This window comes from Vanessa tameamea, chromosome 7 (genome assembly GCF_037043105.1).
Source record: "Vanessa tameamea isolate UH-Manoa-2023 chromosome 7, ilVanTame1 primary haplotype, whole genome shotgun sequence".
Classification (NCBI taxonomy): Eukaryota; Metazoa; Arthropoda; class Insecta; order Lepidoptera; family Nymphalidae; genus Vanessa; species Vanessa tameamea.
Window position 1 is genome coordinate 2,145,897 of NC_087315.1, and position 21,332 is coordinate 2,167,228.

General features: G+C 32.2%; 2 protein-coding genes across 2 annotated transcripts in view; one reads left to right on the top strand and one right to left on the bottom strand.

The window, feature by feature from the left end:
- Positions 1-172: 172 nt before the first annotated feature.
- On the bottom strand, positions 173-1,882 carry Vha14-1 (Vacuolar H[+] ATPase 14kD subunit 1). Its single transcript, XM_026640387.2, has 4 exons — positions 1,726-1,882; positions 1,482-1,563; positions 1,154-1,359; positions 173-521 (listed from the first exon to the last, which is right to left on the bottom strand). Exons 1-4 carry the CDS (start codon positions 1,777-1,779, stop codon positions 489-491), a joined length of 375 nt encoding a protein of 124 aa, XP_026496172.1. The 5' UTR covers positions 1,780-1,882; the 3' UTR covers positions 173-488.
- Positions 1,883-2,133: 251 nt separating this feature from the next.
- LOC113400729 (pre-mRNA-processing factor 17) overlaps positions 2,134-21,332 on the top strand; it is a 34,957-nt gene continuing 15,758 nt past the window's right edge. Inside the window, exons 1-10 of the mRNA XM_026640371.2 lie at positions 2,134-2,459; positions 2,537-2,810; positions 3,215-3,374; positions 3,985-4,100; positions 4,208-4,311; positions 4,826-4,933; positions 5,419-5,527; positions 6,229-6,383; positions 7,157-7,290; positions 7,385-7,606. Coding sequence (XP_026496156.1) covers positions 2,286-2,459; positions 2,537-2,810; positions 3,215-3,374; positions 3,985-4,100; positions 4,208-4,311; positions 4,826-4,933; positions 5,419-5,527; positions 6,229-6,383; positions 7,157-7,290; positions 7,385-7,606 — 1,556 coding nt within the window. The 5' untranslated portion in view covers positions 2,134-2,285. The remainder of the gene's footprint in view (positions 2,460-2,536; positions 2,811-3,214; positions 3,375-3,984; positions 4,101-4,207; positions 4,312-4,825; positions 4,934-5,418; positions 5,528-6,228; positions 6,384-7,156; positions 7,291-7,384; positions 7,607-21,332) is intronic.

The following is a 21,332-nucleotide window of genomic DNA, read 5'->3' on the forward strand; positions in this document are numbered from 1 at the left end:
AAAAAAAGAAAGAAAAATAAATAGCATATGTAAAAAGTGATATAAATATAAAGTAAAACTCAGCCTTACCTTAAACCTATGTTCACCTTTTGCAGAAGAAAAAACAACAAACATAAATTGTAGCCACAATAACATGCACAGTCATGTTAATTAAGGGTAAATAAAACAAATATTTATGGGGATATATTATAATACAACTTCAACAATCTATTATTTATACATTTTTTTATTTATTGAACTAATTATTTATTAATATCTTTTTATCTATATAAATGGTTTATCACACAAGTTTAACAGGATAAAAATATAATTTATTATCTGTGCGGAATGTTATTTTAAACTGTCAAAAAATGCACACTGAAAATGATTAAATGCAAAAATCCATATCATAATTAATTTGTTAGTTACTTTTCTTCGTAAGTGGCATATATACAACTGCCAGTCTGTTGCAGTCAGACAAAAACTCATGCATAATTTTTAAAATTATTTTAGCGTACCAGGTCTTCTGGGTTGAACATGCCCTGAAAACAAAATATATACATTACGTTTATTAAAAATATAATTATATCTTATTTAAAAATTTATTTTAAAAACTACATTTCAGAAAGTAAGTAGCCACACATTCTTGCCACCATTTCACACAGTCAAGATTTATACAGTAACAATTTTTTATTTATATTTGTATATATTTAAGGACTTAATGTCAATAATTCTTATGTAAATAAATATATATATTTAAATTTTTTTATGTTATTAGATGAAAATTAAATTTAAAGTTTAGGAAATAATATGCTAATAATTCTTAATTTCAAATCTATTTTTCAATTACTTAGGCCCTAGCAGTAAAAAAACACATACATTTTGAATCAGATTCTATCACATGGCCCAGACAACCAGAATATGGGCAAACTAGATCATAATGTTGTGAGATGAGGTTTTCTGTTCAATAAAATCAACTAAATTTTATTGATTAAAATTTAAACATAAATGTGATATTTTATTATATTATTTAATACTCATCAAGTACTTAGTAAATTAAAAAAATATATTTCTATCTCTGATTTTATTTGAGTTACTTAAAAATTAACTTACATGTATGACAATGTAACAAAATCATTAGTTTAATGCAGATAAAATGTATAAAACTGAATACCTTAGCACGACGGAGAATAGAATCTTTGGAAGCATCGTAGGGATGGTCCTTTGATGGAATCTCTAATACTGCTGGGACTGGTGCGGTGTGTGAGTCGATCGCATGTCGGATCATTTCAGCAATGTTTTGGTTGATCAGGATTATGTCAATATCATCACGTTTAACAAATCTCTTGAAGCATTCTTCAACTTCACTTACCGGAGTATCTGTAATTGATTAAAGCAAACTAAAGTAGGTATTCTAAAAGGTTTTGAGTTGTAACAAGTGTATACAAAAGATGTAAAAATATTTCCCTTTTATATTCTTAGAATTAAGCTAAGAAACTTACTTTTGTCAACTACCATGAAATTTGGATGTCTGTTCTTGTTGATTTCGCCGATCCCTCCAAGGAGAAATCCGACACAAGTGTCCTGTAATTGTTAAATAATTTATATTTAAATAAAAACATAAAAATATATGTGTGTGTGTACTATTTGAAATCGTTATTATGTAGTTACAAAAACTAAACTCCAATAATATTTATATTGGGACCAGCAAAAGGAATGAGAATTTTAAAATATATCTTTACTTACTTCATCTCCTATAACACTGATTAGTTTTCCTTTTACTGCAGCCTGAAGAGCCATTTTTGTATATTTTTTTTGAGGATTTTAGGCAAAATTTTCTTGAAATGGTAGCTGTCACAAGAACTCGTCACCTGACTATGGATTTTTTTTGTAAGGTTGTCATCCTGAGAATGAATGTAATCTATAAACAAAAGTTTTTTATTAATATCATGGCAAGGTACATAGTTTTTGCTCTAAGTATTAACTAAAATATTTATTTAAATATCTATAATATAAATTTGCAGTATTATCATGAAATATTTGGGGCAAGTTACATTAATTTAGATATTTTTTATATATTTTATTTTACCGTTTAAGTAATTACGGCAGCCAACACTACATATTAAGTGTCAAAGTCAATGTGTCATCTGCCAAAGCATCATTGTGAAGTTGTGAATTTGTAGTGTGTTTGTGAATTGTTATTGCCAAATATAATATTTCCGATGTGCTTACAAAATTTATTAGGGAATTAAAATAAGGCAATAGCATTTTTTTTCTAACTTTACGTTATAATTTGTTAATAAATAATGTTAAATATAAAACACTATGGAAGTAGTTCAGAAGATGAATCAGACAATGATACAGAAACAAATCAAAAACATAGCAACGAGACTCTGTTGACACATTTAAAACCTGTTGCACCCGATTTATCTATTGCTAAAAAGATGCAAATATGCGCAGCCCCGGCAGTTGTACCTACGGTATCCTAAGCTAAAGTTACTGATATATTATTACGTCTTTAAACAGTATTATTTTACATAAACTTTATTATTTCTAGCTCAATGAAGACACTAGAGTCCTTCTACATCACAATCAAGAATTAACACATAATCCCAAATATGAGGAATTATATGCCCCAACATATGGTCCAGAAAATCCATTTCAGACACAACAAATGAAAGCAACAAGAAACATTCTGTCAGGCTATGTAGAGAAGGCCCACATTAGTGAATTTCAATTTGAGAACCAAAGAAGAACATTTACTAGTTATGGCTATGCTGTGGATCCATCCACGGAACCTATTGTTGATGAGAAAGGAGATTCCATTGTTGGTATGTTACAACAATACATAATTGTTGATCGACACAAATAGATGAAAGGAAAATTTGTACCGTAACAGTTAACTTAAAATAAACATAGTATTTATCTTTTCACATAGAAAAGAGTCATGCTATATCATTTTTTATTATTAATAATGATCATAATTTAAATTCACCTTTACTATGGTTGTTAAAATCTATTTTAAGGCCATTTAATAGCACCTTAATAAATTAACATAGTCACCTTAAAAAACTTTTTAAATTAAACTATCTTACATATTTAGTTTTTTATATGTTATATTAACTCGTATAAGATAAAACAATAAAATAAATAAAAAAAAAACTCTTCAAAAAATACTTTGAAGTCTCTGAATATTTCATACTTACAGTAAAATTATGTTATATTTGAATTTCAGTATCAGAGATGGTAGCTGCACCAGAAGAGGCATCTGGTAAAACTGTCTTTGAAACCATAAAGAAGAGACCCTTAGATAAAAAGAAAAGAAACAAAAATGACAATCCTGAAGATGTGACTGGTTTCCTGGGACCTTGGGGAGGGTATGAGGGTGAGCAGAGGTAACAATTGTTTTTTGATTGAAAAAAATGTTCTATTATTTTAAAAGCGTTGGCACAGCTTTGTGAATTTTTGAATTAGTGAAATTGTTATATAAAAAAAGCAAAATATAAACACAACTTTTAAAATAACTTTGAGACAATTATAGAAAGTGATTATTATAGAAAATTATTACATACTGGTATAACTTTTTAAACCTAGTAGGAACCTGTTAGTGAATAAAGAAATTGTATCATCCTACCTTTTTTGCAATAAGTTCTGAAATAAAAATATAATTATTTCACTTGAGTATGTATACATGGAAAGTAAATATATAATTATTATCAAACAAATATCGAATAAACTTTTAAATACTTTAGGCCAGGTGAACAGCTATGTTATAAATAGGAAAGTTAATTTTTTTTTTATATTTGTACCAGTTTGTTAATGCATCCTTTTAAACAAACACCAAAAATATATAAAGATTTTTGATTTTATGTATGAATAGATAGATCTAAAAATATGAATGTCGTAATGATATAGAAATTTTTAGGTAATAATTTTTTTTGTGAAATTCAACTTTTTATAGTCAATTAATTTATAATAACTAATGATTGTGTTTGGTGATTCCAGAATAATGAAACCAGAAGGGGATGACGCGAAAGAACTTGAAGAAATCCTAGCAAAGAGACAGAAGAAAGGCAAGGTTGATGATGATAAACCTTTGGAAGAGAAATCTATATTCCACAGTAAGTGTCCTTCGACTAATATAATTTCTTGTTATAAGCTTTTGAATGAACTACCACTAGTTATGATTAGTTTAAGTTAATAAAAACATGTGTGTAAATATTTCCAGTTGACAAAGCGACAGACTACCAAGGTCGTTCCTGGATTGAGGTTCCTAGGAGTGAGACTCATTTACGTAGTGATACACCACCGGACAAGTGTTTCCTGCCGAAAGTAAGTATTCAGTTGTTGTTCAAGTTTTATATAATTGGATATATTTTCACGTATGATCTTAGAATTTTTACTTTGAGTGCAGACATTGAATGAGTGAAGCGTAATATGTATACAGATTATATATTTTGTTTATGGGCAAAGGTCTTCAAACTTTTTAGAGGTTAAGTTTTATGATGTTCCATAATAATTTATTATTTGCTTAGAATAGTTTTGTAACTTAAATCTTTAAATTAAGTCTTTAAATTGTAATATTAAGATACATGTTCAAAGTATGGAATACTTTGCCTGCATCTGTATTTCATGTTAGGTACAATGTTGGTGTCTTCAAATCTAGAGTTAACAGGTATCTTCTGGGCAAGCGTGCTACATGTAGACCATGTCGATGCTAAACATCAGGCAAGACAACGGTCAAATGCTAGCCTATAATGGATGAAAAATATATTTATGATTAGTGTACGCTACGAAGTATCTACACAATATGTATTGAATTTAATGATGCGTGCTTCCCCGCCAGGCGCACGTGTTCACGTGGCGCGGCCACAGCAAGGGCGTGTGCGCCGTCCGCTGGGCGCCGCGCACGGCGCACCTCATGCTGTCCGCCGGCATGGACTGCCGGGTCAAGGTAACGCCGCTTTGTGGTTATGTTATCGCCATCGTCCGCGTTTTGGCGGGAAAGTAACCTACCATCAAAAGCTTTCCCGCGGATTTTTGACGTCGGCTAGTGCTTGGCGGTAAAAAAAAAATGTTTTTTTTTTTTGTCGTTCATAGAGCATTCTGTCGCCCTATTCTTGAAGTAAGTTATAATAAAAGTAAATAATATATCTTTCAACATTAGTAGTCGCAAATGACCACTTGCCATTGAGTGGCCCATTTGCGAGCCTGTTTTCTTAATATAAATTATAAATAACAATTTAATTTGTTATTTTAAAAAAAAAATTGTAAAGGAATGCTTGCAGAGGATTATTACGCAATTATGCAAAAAAAATTGAATTTAATTTCGAAAACTGCATCTGGAACACCCTAGAAACATATTTTTTAAGAAATTTAATGAATGTACCCTTTATGAAAATATAATAAATAGTAAAAAAAAAAATACATTTTGTTTAGATCTGGGAGGTTTATGGAGAGCGTCGCTGTATACGAACGTACTTCGGTCACAGGCAGGCCGTCAGAGATATTAATTTCAATAATTCCGGCGACAGGTTCTTATCTGCGGGTAAGTTCTCTTTGTTTACGAGTGTAGAGATTAAGAATGTATGAAATTTTGACGCCGGAGCTACAGGTTGAAATTTGAAGAAACGGGCTTAGTAATAACTATTGTTGTTGAAAATCTTATTCATAATGATATAAAACAATAAGTAAGTTTATTAATTTCTAAGGTTATTTTTTAAATATTTAAAATAAATTTCTTTCATTAACTACTCCGTTCAAAACAGCACAACGTTTTACCAATAGATCATTTAATTGGTTTCACTCTTGCACTTTCTGGATAACTGTTATTTTCAGGCAAAACTAGCTGCAGTAGCGCAATAGCCGATACATTTATTACCGTATGAATAGTCATATGAGATACTTCTTTTTAGTTCTGCAGTACATCATTGAAATCGTATTATTCAATACAAGATTATATGGCGAGCGATGATAAAAAAGCGAGGAGCTAATATTTTATAAGAGTCGAATTACTAATTGGTGTCAGGCGACTGACTCGTGTAAAATGTTTATTCAAATAATAAAAATAAAGTTTTGCCATAACATGACCTAACGCTCGTCTTGTTTTGAGGGGAAATGTTTTAATAGTTTTACATGTGACTGAATTTAATTTAACAAAGTAAATATAGGTATATAATATCATTGGCACTTCTCTTAAATAAATAAAGACCGTTGTTGTGCCTGTACTCAAAGCCCCTCTGCCCGCAGCTTACGACCGCTACATCAAGCTGTGGGACACGGAGACGGGCGAGTGCGTGTCCCGGTTCACGTCGCGCAAGGTCCCGTACTGCGCCAAGTTCAACCCGGATGAGGACAAACAGCATCTGTTCGTTGCTGGCACGTCGGACAAGAAGATTATTTGTGTAAATATATAATATACATTTTATATTATGCTAAAGTTATTAATATTCTGATTAAATTTAATATGGCTTGAATCTTCGAGAGATCATTTTACACTTTAGTTCAAACACTAAGGAATTAAAATATGGATCGGACTCACAGATTCAGAGTACACCGAATACACAAACTCGATGCGCTACTACTTGGTTTAGTAACAACTACTACTAGTAGTAGTCTACTACTACTACTACCTAGTTTGTTAATAGTGCCGTTATAAACCTTTTAACTCTTCTAGGGTAATAAATCGAGTCTATTGAGGCCTACTATCGATAGGTAGTTTTGTTGCTCAAATAGGTGTGATTAAGTTAAAAATCATTTATTGTGATGTCCAAGTATAGCGAGGTTTACGTTATTGTAGGTATTTAAAGATGACACGCTCGGCTTTAATACTATTTCATGAACTTGCGGACTCATGACAAAAATAATTATTGGGAATATTGAAAAAAAAAAAAATTTACATGATGTTTTATTGTTATAGCAATTAACTAGTTTGGTTTTTATTATCATTACTATAGAATAAAATCGTCTATCCTAACTAGGCCCAGTAAAAAATACTGAGTCTAGGGGCTGCAATTTAGATCAAAGGTCTAATTTATAATGTTATCATCACGAATTTTGGAAGGATTTTTAGAAATTTCGACTTTAATACAAAGTTACTTCTTTTATTACCCCCGTAATAAGAGGAATTACTTTATATGAATATTACCAGCTAGTTATAGTTTGTGTCCGTCTGCAGTGGGACACTCGCAGCGGCGAGATAGTGCAGGAGTACGACCGCCACCTGGGCGCCGTCAACACCATCACCTTCGTGGACGACAACCGGCGCTTCGTCACCACCTCCGACGACAAGAGTCTGCGCGTGTGGGAGTGGTACGATCGGCTTAATACTATTTAATTGTATTAGAATTTGATAAAGAATGTTAGATCAACATAAAAATAATACAATACCCACGTCGACTCGCAGGGACATCCCCGTGGACATGAAGTACATCGCGGACCCGTCCATGCACTCGCTGCCGGCCGTGGCCGCCGCGCCCAACGCCAAGTGGCTGGCGTGCCAGTCCATGGACAACAAGATCGTCGTGTTCAGCGCGCTCAACCGCTTCAAGCTCAACCGCCGCAAGACCTTCACCGGACACATGGTCGCCGGGTACGCCTGTGCGCCCGACTTCTCGCCCGACATGAGGTGAGCGACACGCACACACACATGAACACGCACACTCGCAAACGTACTCACGCGAACCGAGTCGTTACACATACACGCACGCACGCACACCACACATACGAACACGTATACAAATGCACACGAGTCCGCTACACGCACGGACGCACTCCCGAGCACATGTGTGATAAACACCTTACGGAATTTGTACTATTTGTATTTGTACTGGGGTAGGGTGAGGAAATGTTATACTACAGAAAATACAGGGTAACTTGAGTGACATTGAGTCTATTTAACTTAACTATAATAACTTTCTATTATTTTTGGTAAAACTTATGTTGCATGTATAGGATGCGAAGAAAATGTATAGTAGTTGCCGACAGCGGTTTGATCGCCTTTGAAGTCCCAGGTAGCTAAAAAAAAAGGAATGTAACCATGCTAAGCAGCCAGTACTAAAATAAAGGCAGTACGATGATATTCAAAATTCGAATAGCGTTACTCAGTTCGTTATCCTATAATAATTGGAAAAGGTTTTTTTTAATATGGAACATATTAAGTACGCAATGATAATATTATTCATCTTAAATGCGAATGTTTATACATATATAAATAAATGGATGTTAGTTCTGTACACCTTAACTACTGGCCGGATTATATATATATATATATATATATATATATATATATATATATATATATATATATATATATATATATTTTCTATAGAGTAATTTATTTTTTTGTTGTATCATAATCATTAGATAGTATAAAACAAAGTCGCTTACCCCTGTCTGTCCGTATTTATGCTTAGATCTTTAAAATTAGACAACGGTTTTTGATGCGGTTTTTTTAAATACATAGATTGATTCAAGGTTTGTATTGTCTAATGGCTGAAAAACTGTGAGACGTTGTAAGACATTCTGTAGTACATTTAGTATCAGCATTACACCCTTACGAATCCGTGGCGGGTCGCTAGTGCCTTATATAGCCGAACTGTTAGCATGGAATGTTTAAATCTCAGGTTTATTTATATCTATTTCTACTATACATAGCAGTCACATAGCACGTTAAACACACTCGCAGTCGAAATCGTGTTCAAGTTATTATAAAACTTATATGTATTATTTTTAAATGTTTAATTTTCTTAATTTACATCTTGTAAAGTTTGCGTAACAATTTATTTTTTAACTGAGTTTTTTTTACATATTCAAGTAAAAATTTAGTCAAAAGATAATTTTTAAAATACAATTAAAAAAAGAACATTGAATATATATTTTTTCGCTTTATTGTTAATTATATTATAGTGTAGGTTAATATTAATCACCCCCAATTTCAGTAATGCTGTGTCGTCTTCAGTACACGCAAGGATGATGAACTCCATCACTGGAGCAGGTATAAGTCTGTTTGACTGTCTGTCTGTATGTTGCACTTTCACGGCCAAACTACTGAACCGAATTTGATGAAATTCGTTATGAAGCAAGCTTGAACTCCAAGGAAGGACAGGCTACTTTTATGCCTATTTTTATGATTAAAACCTATCAAGCAACCTCTTAAACGTGAGCGAGGCCGCGGGCTACAATGAGTAATACATGTTATGATAGATCCTGAGGTTCCAGGTTTGAATTTCTGGACGAGCCTCTGAGTCCTCTCCGGTCGTGTCGGTTTGCTCCCATCGGAATACTGGAGTTAGGCAATACAATAGTGCAGCTGTGCTTCACTAGAAGTTGTGCACTAGAAGATCTCCTGTGCCCTGTTTGACTTAGTTAAAATCACAGCCGAAGTAAATATAGAACCGTTACACTTAATTATGGATTGTCAATAATCTACCGCCGTTTCGAAAATAAATATCTGAGATCTGACTGACAGGCGAAAGGAACACGCCGGGTGTTTTTTAATCATAATTACATTTTACTAAATGGTAAGTAAAATTATACATTTAAATCGGCAGTCCATCATATAAATATAATATTTTATGAAAATAGTTCTTTAACGGTTATTTTAACGTAATAATTGAATATTTTCAAAGGTGTTTTTTTTTATGATATAGGTGGCAAACTAGCAGGCGGCTCACCTGAGCACCATTTCTTTTTTTTATATGTAATGGTTAAGCGGACGGGCAAGTGGTCCACCTGGTGGTGAGTGTTCACCAACGCCCATAGTCATTGACGCTGTACGAAATATTAACCATTCCTTAGATATATTCCTTAAGATAAAATTGTCTGTCTAAATATCAATACTTATTAAATAATTATTACAAATTAAGTCAAGGTTTTCCTCTTAATTACAATACGATACTATTTATACGAATACGGCTAGATAGATATGACTCAGGCTAAATATAATAATCATAATAATTCAATTATCTGAATTACAGTATTAATTTTCTCATAATGATATCGTATTAATTTTCTTGGTCATATTCCATTTATTCGGAATTCTTCCATTTGTGTCTGTTAGTATTGTAGTCGTATCCTCATTATCCTTTTGTAAATGTAATTTTTTACATATTCCGTTTTGGTATATTATACGCCTTAAAGTTCACAAGCTAAATTCGCTGTCAAAAAATTTGCCATCCTATCGAAATGAAGCGTTACTTCAAACCCAAATCTGCCACGTGTATCCACTAACACAGTTGAGTAGCGTGATGGATAAAGTTTTAGCCTTCTCTGCTCATGAGCATAAAAAAAAAATGATATACGCATCTTTTAAATTTGATAAGATACTCTTTCGTTATCTTTCTACAGAGGTTAATATTTTGCAAATTTAAATAAAAATTATATTTAATGAGTGATCTCTGACTTACGATATGAATGTATCAGGATATTGCATTAATGAAAGGTCTCATTTTTATCATTTCTTTTATCTAAAGTCAAAGATAATATGACAAATATATAGCTAGTTAGTTCATTTCGAAAGATTTGTGAATTATTCCGGGGTCATTAAATCATGCAGTTATCGGAATTACTGATAAGGAGACATCTGAAATCGAATTTGACGAGAGGCGATGTACTAAAACCGTGTTAATAATTTTTCGGTTGATGTACTCATTACTTAAGAACTTTTATCTTGTATGGTATTCTGATTATGTTGTTTTTGTGTGCCTGCGTGTGTCTTCTAGAACAAATAAGCTAAATGCTTTATTTATTTAAGGGGTTAATAGGAATATTATTAATTAAGGGCATTGGTAATTATATAACTTAAGTTACCTTTAAAACACATGCTTTCTCATCTTTGCCAATATAAATCATTTTAATTTGTTATAACATACTCGAATATTATTAAAAAATATATTAAAAATAAGCGTACCAACTTGAAGAGTCTTACGTCATTGACTGGAGGCCAAGGTACAAACAAAGTTTTGTAATTAATTTAATTTATGAGGATTGTAATTAATATTACTTGCTAAATGTGTTCTCCGGGGTTTCGTGTTCATTTCGGTTTTTCCTTGACCATAGACAAGGACAAACAAAGCCAATATAAAATATGTTTGTAAAAGTCATATTTATTTTTGACAATATTGAATACGAAAACGAATATTCTTATTAAGTTTTGTTTTAAGTTACTATTTGGTTGTAATGAGGTAAAATTTTAAAGTATCCATATCTAACGTCTCAGACAGAAAAAAAATGAATCGAATTAAAAAAGAATGTGTACGAACATCAGTTTATAGATTACATTTAAATATAATATGTTATTCAACAGAAACGAAATAGACTAGAGTTTTGAATTCATTGGCCTTCACGAAAAGTTTTGTTTTTCCTACAAAAAACAATTAATCATCGAATGGAATGTTTATATTGTTTTTGTAAACAATTATAATATGTTTAATGGAACTGGTTAAATCCGGTCTAAATTATTTAATTATATACTATTTGTAACTTGTTACTTCTATACTTGATATATTTGACCTTTGATGTTACGAGACGCGAATACATTTAATGGTACGTATAAGCGCTGAGCGCGGTGGTCACTGCTTAGATTGTTATTTAATGTCACAGGTCTATGCTCATTTATAACAGCTTTTATATTTATATAATTTTTTATAAGAATTTAGACAGGTTTTACATCGTTAGCTCATGTATGTATTATAAAAAAATATATTAAAACTAATTTTACTGTAACAGTTACGTAACGATTCAAATTATTTTTATTTGTTATGTATTCATGAGGGCGTCACGGTAGCATGCGAAAGCGATCCCGTGGCGCCCGCCGAAGAGACGGAGAGCTGCTTTTTTACTGGGGCGCACTCGGCTTCTTGAGCACCGGAGAGTCCCGAATACCCCCCACTTCTACGTGGGGGAAACGAGTAACTAGTTTTTCTGCTAGATAAAAAAAGGTTATATATTCTACCGCCCAACAACAATACTTTTTTATATTTTTTTATTTGTCAAACTTGTATGTCCATAGTATTGTTTTGTTCCGGTTTAAAGGGTGAGTGAGCCAGTGTAACTAAAGGCACAAGGGTGTCGCATTAGCGCTAAAATATATGCTAAGTTATGAGCTTTTACCATCAGGTGGCCCATTTGCTCCGTCGCCTACTTATGTGATGAGAAAAGCCTCTTTAGAAAAGAGGACTCTTTAAATTTTACCTAAAATACGTAATTTATAAACAAAATTACTGTATGTAATATAGAATAATTGTATCGGCCTTCAATATAGTTCAAGAATATTATTTCAATGTAAGTTTTAAATATACACGTGACTTGACGAGGCTCCACTTCGGACGGATTTCGACTTTATAAGCTTTTGATTTGGCAATCAATATGTAAGTGTAATGCTTCTACATTGAATAAAGTGTTTTATCTTTAAAGTGAGCCGAGATGATTTCGGGTTCAAACCCAGGCCAGCAGCACCGAATTTTCATGTGCTTAATTTGTGGTTATAATTTATCTCGTGCTCGGCGGTGAAGGAAAACATCGTGAGGAAACCGGCATGTGTCTAATTTCAACGAAATTTTTCCACATGTGTATTCCACCAAACCGCATTGGAGCAGCGTGGTTGAATATGCTCCAAACCTTGTCCTCAAAGGGAGGGGAGGCCTTAGCCCAGCAGTGGGAAATTTACAGGCTGTTAATGTAATGTAATGTAATCTTTAAAGTTAAATTTAACAGTTGTAATCTATAATACCTTTAAATAATTCACCGCTGGGCTAATGAAGCCTCCTATTTGAAGAAAAAGTTTAGAGCTTATTTTATCACGCTGCTCTTAAGCTTTTTGGTTTTTTCAGTATACACATGTAATAGAATTTCAGCGTAACTAGACACAATTTTCCTCCACCTCCTCCTCCTCCTCCTCCTCTTATACTCGAGTATGAGATTAATTATATATAAATACTTTGTCCTGTTACACTCTGTTTAGGTCGGTACGGTTTGTTATTAAGTGTAAATAATGGGTTAAGACTTACGGCCTTTTCTGTGGTAAATGTTGGCGTGCGAGAATATGGGCCATCTGATTGTAAGTAGGCGCCGAGCGGCGCTGTAAGAAATATTAACCAATCTTTACATCGCCAATGCGCCACCAATCTTGGGAACTAAAATGTTATATCCCTTGTGCATGTAGTTACACTGGCTCACTCACCCTTCAAACCGGAACACAATAATACTCAGTACTGTTGTTTGGCAGTAGAATGACCTTACCCAGACGGGCTTGCGCAAAGTCCTACCTCACGTTAACCTTCCGGTAGACATTATAATTCAACTCTATAGAAACCACTCAGTATATTAATTAGATTTATAATTAACAGTTAACTCTTAATATGTTATTTATTTTTATGACTGTACTGCGATATTTTTTCCTATTCTATAATACATAAAAATGTTACTGACATTATTATTATTTAGTTTCTTTTACAAAGTTTTTTTATGCGGTCATATTTTGACAGTGTTGCCCTGTAAAGCAAACGGAACAAATGTCTGGCTGTATTGCTTTTTTATTTTTTTTGGCTTTTATTTGTGCCAAAAAGACATATATTATTTCGCCACGTGCGAACTGTATTGCTATAATAAACTATATATCAGATAATGTATAACGATTACTAGTTTTTTAATTGAATACAGCAAGGTGAACAGATACAACTCTTATATATTTAATTTATATGACAGTATTAGTACGGTATGCGTGTCGGTTAAATTATATGTTCTTGCAAATTTATCATTTTCAAGATAATTTTTTTTTACTAGTCACCCGTCCTGGTTTCGCACGAGTAGAGTATGGATCCACATAAAACTATCGTAATACATACCTATAACTCATTCGGTTTGCGCGACGGACGCCAGTAAAGCGTCAAGTCCGCGTGATTGTTTCCGATATCTTCAACAATCATCCAAACAGCCAATTTATTCAAAACTATAGACAATTTTCATGAATCACCGTCCATTGTAAACGCAGGAAAATCCGTTCGCTAGTTTTTTGTTTTAGTCGCCTTCGGTCAAAAAGACAAACGATGCGCGGGCATTTTGTTTTACTTTAGTGATGCTTGATACAATGCAATACTTCGATCGACTTCGGATTCTTATTTTAAAACCTTGCATTGTTCTCTATTAGGTTGCAATCGATTTTTAATTATTTCCTGTGAAAATTGAAAACAATATCTACTAAAGATGAATAGCATAAAATATTGTGATATTTTATCTGTATTTGTTATCTCTTTTGGCTTCACTCGTCGTGGATTTTTTTAAAGAGATTTTTATCATATGAAATGAGCATTTTAGTTTTTAAAAACGCGATGGTAGGTTTATAATATGATTAATTATATTCGGCTGTGACTCGACGGATCAGATACATATGATACGATTCAAATCAAGTAAGTATTGAAAGAAAACAAAAAGAAAGAAGGAGCAAGTAGACTGTATATGTACTTAAAATCGTGTCAATATAGAATAGATTAAGAAATGATGCAACGCACTTACGTCAGTACGGTCAACAAATAAAAAAAATGTGTATTCAAGTTTTACTTCCATTTAGACTTGATATTATTATTATTCGTATTTCAAAGGTGGATCGTTTTTTTTTCATCAATATGTAAGTAGGAGATACCGTCAGCACTGAGTAATTTTGATTATATCTTAGTTGTGTTATGAAATATGCAACGATTCGTGCTTGGACGGATTGAAACATAATAAATAAAACTATATGCTGAACATTGCAAATTAACGCAAAAAACGTGTTGCAATTATAAAAAGTTGTTCATAATTTTTCGTAAATTGGAAGTGATCAAATTTAATCAATAAAATTATAAGTTTTAGAGAATGTGATTTAAGTAGTTAAATACCGTATAAATTTATTAGGTATTAGCTATTCTTCTCTGCTTTTCACTGGTAGAAGGTCACGTAAAATGTTTATATTGAAGGACAATATAAAAATTAATTGTAGAGGAAAATTCTTGTTTTTTTTAGGCCAAGAGCCTTCTCGGGCGTACACAGTACAACTCACCAATGTTTCATCACAATAGGATGAATAGCTTATAAAAGTATATTTATTTTTTAACAAACTTCATATATAAGGCTGGCTACCTTTATTGGCTTCGGCACGGGTGTGTATAGAGTACATAAAACGCCTATAAAGAAGGACAAATTAACAAAGAAAAAAAATCTTGTTTTTTTTTAGGTCAGGAACCTTCTCAGTCGTACGCATGCCAATATACTAAGGTTTCATCAAAATAGGATCAACGGTTTAGGAACACGTACGCCCCGTTTCAACCACGACGAATTGACGGGATATCATTGATCGAGGGCTTGAATAATAATCTAAGATATTTATCTTTGATTGGGAAAAAATGGCGTTTTGAACATTGACGAAACTGTTCTATTAAGTTAAAGGTCATAAGTAGCGAAATAAAATGGTGTTGTATTATAAATAAAGATATATCAAACAAAAACTGTTAACAGTGTAACAACATAGCCGAGCTATTAGCAAATTGCATTGTGTACGTGAATCTAGGTAATCTAAGTTTGTTTATTATTTCTTCTTCGATAGGCAGGCATACGTTTACTCCTTTTCGACAAGGTAAAAGCGTCAACATTGTATTATGACATAACTTTACGTAAATAGAACATTTCGACATAATTTGAACGTCAAAACAATGTCACTGACAAGTGACATTGCCAATGACAACTGGCAAAGTTATTTGTGAGAAACACATATAAATTTCGAACGTAAAACTTAGTAAAACGAATTATGGTGATAATTATTATAATAGTCATCAGTTACAAGTCGATTATAAAATCGTTGGCGTTGAATTTGAATTTTATTTTTAAAGAATAGTTCCAAATAAACGAAAAATATTTAAATAATTGTTTTAGTGTTGACTATTAGGTTGTTTTTTTAACTAATTCAGTGTTTATTGTACGTGTCATGTGACCATGTACGTAGGTCACACGAGACTTTCACTTTACGTCGTGGAGCGACCTCGCTCCGATCGTGATGGGATATTATAATGCTAATATTTAACTTGGATATGAATGTTTGGATATATCATATATTCTGTGTGTGTATGTGTAGTGTTAACCTAAGACATATCTGAACGTAGACTTGAATTGAATTGAACAGGACTCGCAAGGCTGCAAACCTGTTTAATTTAATAAAGTTATGGATTATTTCGCATTATTGTCTATTTTTGAGTTTGACTTGATTTAGCTGGGGCCCCCTTGAATCCACGGGGCCCTGGGCCGAAGCCCAAAAAGCCATATGGTATATCCGACCTTGAATTTTTTTAAAATATTTTTATATATGAAATTTAAATACTAAATAAATTATAATTATATAGTGCAGTGAAATAATAATTGCAATTAAATTTTATTATATAATTCGTTTGTTGTATTTGTTTGGAAGTCATTTCGCATCGTTTCAGATTAATTTATTAGCTGTCATCCAATTTAAGGGTTGGTATTTGTATGGAAATGCCTTATAATTGGCTTTTTATTAAATTAAATAATTATTCCATAATTATTTCCTTGTTTTAAATTTGAATATAATTCCTATTTGATTTAGGGTATTTTTGGTAGTGATTCTGGGCACACTCCCGCACCTTTCAAAGTTTCAAGAACCTTCGATTTCGTTCTTTTTGCATTTTTACATCTTCGGTTTAACACTGAATTTAAACTTCATATTCGATATACTGAATATATCGGTAAGTTACCTTGATAGTTGAGTTTCTTAATTTGTGATTGATTATTACTTCAGTGCTTTAACAGCATATATCTTTTCAGAATATATTTATAATGGAGTTTTGAAGTTTGAATCAAACTTTATACAACATATTTCTACCGACTTTAAAAAATTGTAAGTTTTTAATTCTTGTTTTTGCTTAAATGCGTTGGTTTGTAATTCAGTAAGTCGTAGTCATGTTTAATTTGTGATTTACAGTGATTTTTGACCCATTGGAATGATTCTCGTGAAATCGTCATTTAAAGTAAGCAGGACTTTGAACCTCCAGAAGTTAAATTACTGCTTACATACCTCGTTAAAGGTATTTATTTCTTGGTTATTTACTTGAGTATTGAACCTGTATATTTCGTATTGCAGGAGGTTTTTTTTTTACCCACCACATTGATTTGAAATATTAAGTGTGGACGGCTGCAATTTCCTGATTGAGTGTGTCCAGATAGCTGCTGGTGCAACTCCAAGGATGGCATGCCTGTTCCCTTATATATAAACAATATCCACATGTAGCTGGAAATTTGGTGATGTACCCACTTTAATTTTTTATATAAACTTAGTTACACCGGCCTGGCGAACGGTGTACTAAATAATCAAATATACAATCTTTAAATCGTCAGTGGCGCCTAAATTCTAATATTTAATAAGATAAATTATAATGCATTGAATTTTCAAACATTCCTTTTATCCCAAGTGACCCACGCTGAGTCTAGCTGGCATATTTTTTTTAAATTATCTATAGTAACAAAAGCTGTAACTAAACCTATTGTAAGATTTATAAATTTTGGTTTCTACAATTAAATAGTTATATTACAAAACTGTTTTCTTAAAATCAATACCCACGTAAAAAGGTAACAGTAACTCTCCGCTAAACAGCACAACAGGACGTAAACTTCTATACCATTAATTGTTCAATCGATGTACGTTTAAGCACAAATAATACTTAAGCCCAAGTCGTAGTCGTATTGTTTGCAAATTAACTTGCCTCTTGCATTGAAATGACCTGCATTAGCTAATACGTATGTTTTGATTGATCTTGATTTTGGTCCTAGTTTATAAACATTTCGGTTTTTATTTTCTTGCACATGTTGATATTACGTAGGTGAAGAACCTGATCATAAAATGGTCTAGCGAATAATTTCTTCTGTAATCTTCGATATAACAACTGCCTTTGAGCCTATGCCTCTATTGAAATTTGATGATTATTGTTAATTACTTTACTTAACTTTGTGGAAATATAAAATGTATAAAAATTAAAAAGGCAGACGAGTAAAAATATCACATGATAAGTGATTGTCTTCGCCCGTAGACAGACACTGAAATAAATTTAAACTCGTGTATAGGAGTATGTCTGTTTACATTAGCTCAATAACATCGATCTTGAATCAATTAATACATCAGTCAAAAGTTTTGATAACAAATTCACCGAAATACAAAACGGCATTTTTTCACGAATCCATTATAACTGTCATACCGTTCAAGATCTCGACCAATGATATCACGTGAATATAATATTATATGTAATTGTTTTTTTTTTTCTTTACTTCTCTTGTGATGGAAAAGATTTGATTATGATTAAATAAGATTTATAAGGTAATAAGATTTATCACTTGGTAGAGCTCTGTGAAAACCCGTCTGGGTAAGTACCACCTACTCATCAGATATTCTGCCGCCAAGCAGCAATACTTGTTATTGTGGTGTCCTGGTTTGAAGGGTGAGTGAGCCAGTGTAGCTACAGACACAAGGGACATGACATCTTAGTTCCCAAGGTTTGAGGCGCATTGGCGAAGTAAGAGATGGTTAATATGTATTTCTAACAGCGCCAATGTCTATGGGAGGTGGTGACCACTTAATGTCAGGTGGGCCATTTGCCGGTCCGCCTACATATTACATAAAAAAAAAACATTTGATTATTTTATGTCACGAAGTACTAGAATGTAGAAGTAAGGTCCCTGTGATTTTGAACTACTTTATACGAAGATTCGGTTACATAAAAACGTATTTTTATGAAAATAACACGCAATGTAATTTTAAATTTGTTATTTGTATGTCCAAGTCGTCGGTAATATAATGATTCCTTCGAGGTGACATGTATTATTTATTTCCCCGTTAGTATTTTAAAGCCGCGTTTCGTTGACCTAGTCTTTCTTTTCGTGTTGAGGTTTTGTGTTTCAAATATTCGAACTTGAACAACAAGCATTTTGGACTGAAATATACAAACATAATCTATATATAATTCCTCTTACTAACAAACATTGCATAACGGTTGTACGGTAACGCAATACTTGGCTTCTTCTTTCGCATGTCAGTTTACTGGTGTCAGAAAGAGAGAAATATATGTGTAGCTATTTACGCTATACAGCGTTTACTAAGACAGACAAATAACGCACAGTCAACACAAATCTGTAGCTTGTATATACATATTTAAAATTTAGAGAGTATATTTGTTATGTTACGTACGTGCGCGCTAATGTTATGATACGTTCCCGATTCTGTTCGATCCAATTTCGACTATTCGTCACAACAACAAAACCTCGGCTTAATCGTAACTGAGGGACAATTCTACTATTTTTATATCGGTTTTGATACAATCTCGATTATATTCCGGTCCAACTTCGACTAAATTGCGACTGGATCGTTTCGATTCGATTACGATAAACAATTTGTTAGTAGAATTATCCTGCTGCAGACTTGTTGTAATTGTAGTCATCATTTTGTATTTTTTTTTAGTTTCAATGAACATCGTTTACACCATTTTATTAGCTAATAAATCATTATATTTAAAAGTCCTTATATCCTCAATATAACGATCGAATTAAAAAAAAAAAACTTATAAATTGTTTCGTTTTTTAATTTTTATTTTATTGCGTCACTCTGTTCTTGAACTTTCACCTTGTTTATATATAACGCAAAAATTTACAAATCAATGTATTCTGTAAGTCGTTTTTAAATGTTTCCAGAATGTTATCGATTTATTGAAAAACTAAAATATATTAAGCGTTTTTTTTTATTATTGTTTTGTTGGTACAGTCAACGTCAGTGATGTACATAGTTAAAACTGTCAATGTTTTTGACAGTTTTTTTTTTACCATAGAGAGTAATGTGTCTCATTAATATTGGTGATGATTATGTTGACCGGATTTAAATATTTTTTGTCTCTATTCTAGCCTGCATATAGGAAAGAGATAGTCAATTTTTGTCCTGTCAAATTGGTTTAGATATATTGGGTGCAATATACAGAAATATATAGTAGATCTAACAACGCATGTAAATATTTTGTTGCCAAGTAACATTTGATATTAAATTAGTTACGTTATCAATATTATACAAAGTCATCGTGATTTTACAAACTTGAACGTATGACTTGTGATTATAAAAGTATTGAATTAACCAATCGTTGGTTGATATGTATTATAATTGGCTTAATAACTAATTGTCATTCATTGTTGTTTTTGATGTTACAAAATAATGTCTTCGTAAAAACAGATTTTTTTGTTAATAAAAAAAGGCCGTTCTAGGTCTTGTAATGTAATGACAATATTACAGTACTAATGCCGTATCGGGTTTTAAATGACGTCATCGCATTTTACAGTTTCGGCTAGTTTTTCCGCAGGCGTTTTTCTCCGACATAATGTAATGGCAATATTTTATTATAATGGACTTCTGGTGACGTCATATTGCTTGCGAGTTTCGTACAGCTTAGCAAACATTAGCAGGTTTAATTACGTGATGGCATTTTTCCACCAACTCAATAAGATTCTGATTACATTATTTCGCTTTGGAGTTTAGGAAGTTTTGAGTTCGAATCGTTTATTTCTAAGTTTTATAATGTAATATCAATTTAACACTATATTGGATTTATAGTGGTCTAATATCGCTTTTTTTTAAACTTTGTTTTTAGGACGTGTCTACATCAACATAAGGTTAAAATTATTTTTTACTCTGATGCGTTACAGTCGAGGAGAAAAATGTTATGTTTTTATTAGATTATTATTAAATGATTAATTTAAAAATATCATGTTTAACTTCCATTGGGTCCATTTAATATCAATGAATAGGTAATTGACGAGACGCAGATATATTTTTTTATCAATAATTGATTACAAGTGATAAGTACAGTCTACTGATCTAATTTACATATTTTATAATTTATTATAATTACATATTTACTAGGCTTGGGTTGTTATTAGGATGATCGTTGAATATGTCGGAAGAAATCATGTCGACTTTAAGCTTTTCTGGCGTGCTCCCCGTAAACCAGTTGTATGACGATACATATTTAGGTTAGGCAGTATTTTTATATTTTGATTTAGCAAAACGTTATTAGACAGGTCAATATTTGCATCAGATGTTGATTTTCATAGAGGATATAACTATAAAGTTTAATTGCTTATCATTTTTGTATTGCGGTAATAAAAAGTAGAGGTACTGTGTTGCTATTATTTACGCACTACTATCTAGAATCTTTGATATAATATACTTATCCATACTTCCATACTAATATTATAAATGCGAAAGTAACTCTGTCTGTCTGTCTCGCTTTCACGCTAAAACTACTGGACCGATTTAAATGAAAATTGGTACACAAATAGTC

Excerpts from the sequence above, each read along its gene's own strand:
- Vha14-1 (XM_026640387.2), bottom strand. The coding sequence starts at position 1,779 with ATGGCTCTTCAGGCTGCAGTAAAAGGAAAACTAATCAGTGTTATAGGA. Across the intron at positions 1,564-1,725 it reads TCAGTGTTATAGGAGATGAA|GACACTTGTGTCGGATTTCT; the intron begins GTAAGTAAAGAT and ends TAACAATTACAG. Across the intron at positions 1,360-1,481 it reads TTTCATGGTAGTTGACAAAA|ATACTCCGGTAAGTGAAGTT; the intron begins GTAAGTTTCTTA and ends AATCAATTACAG.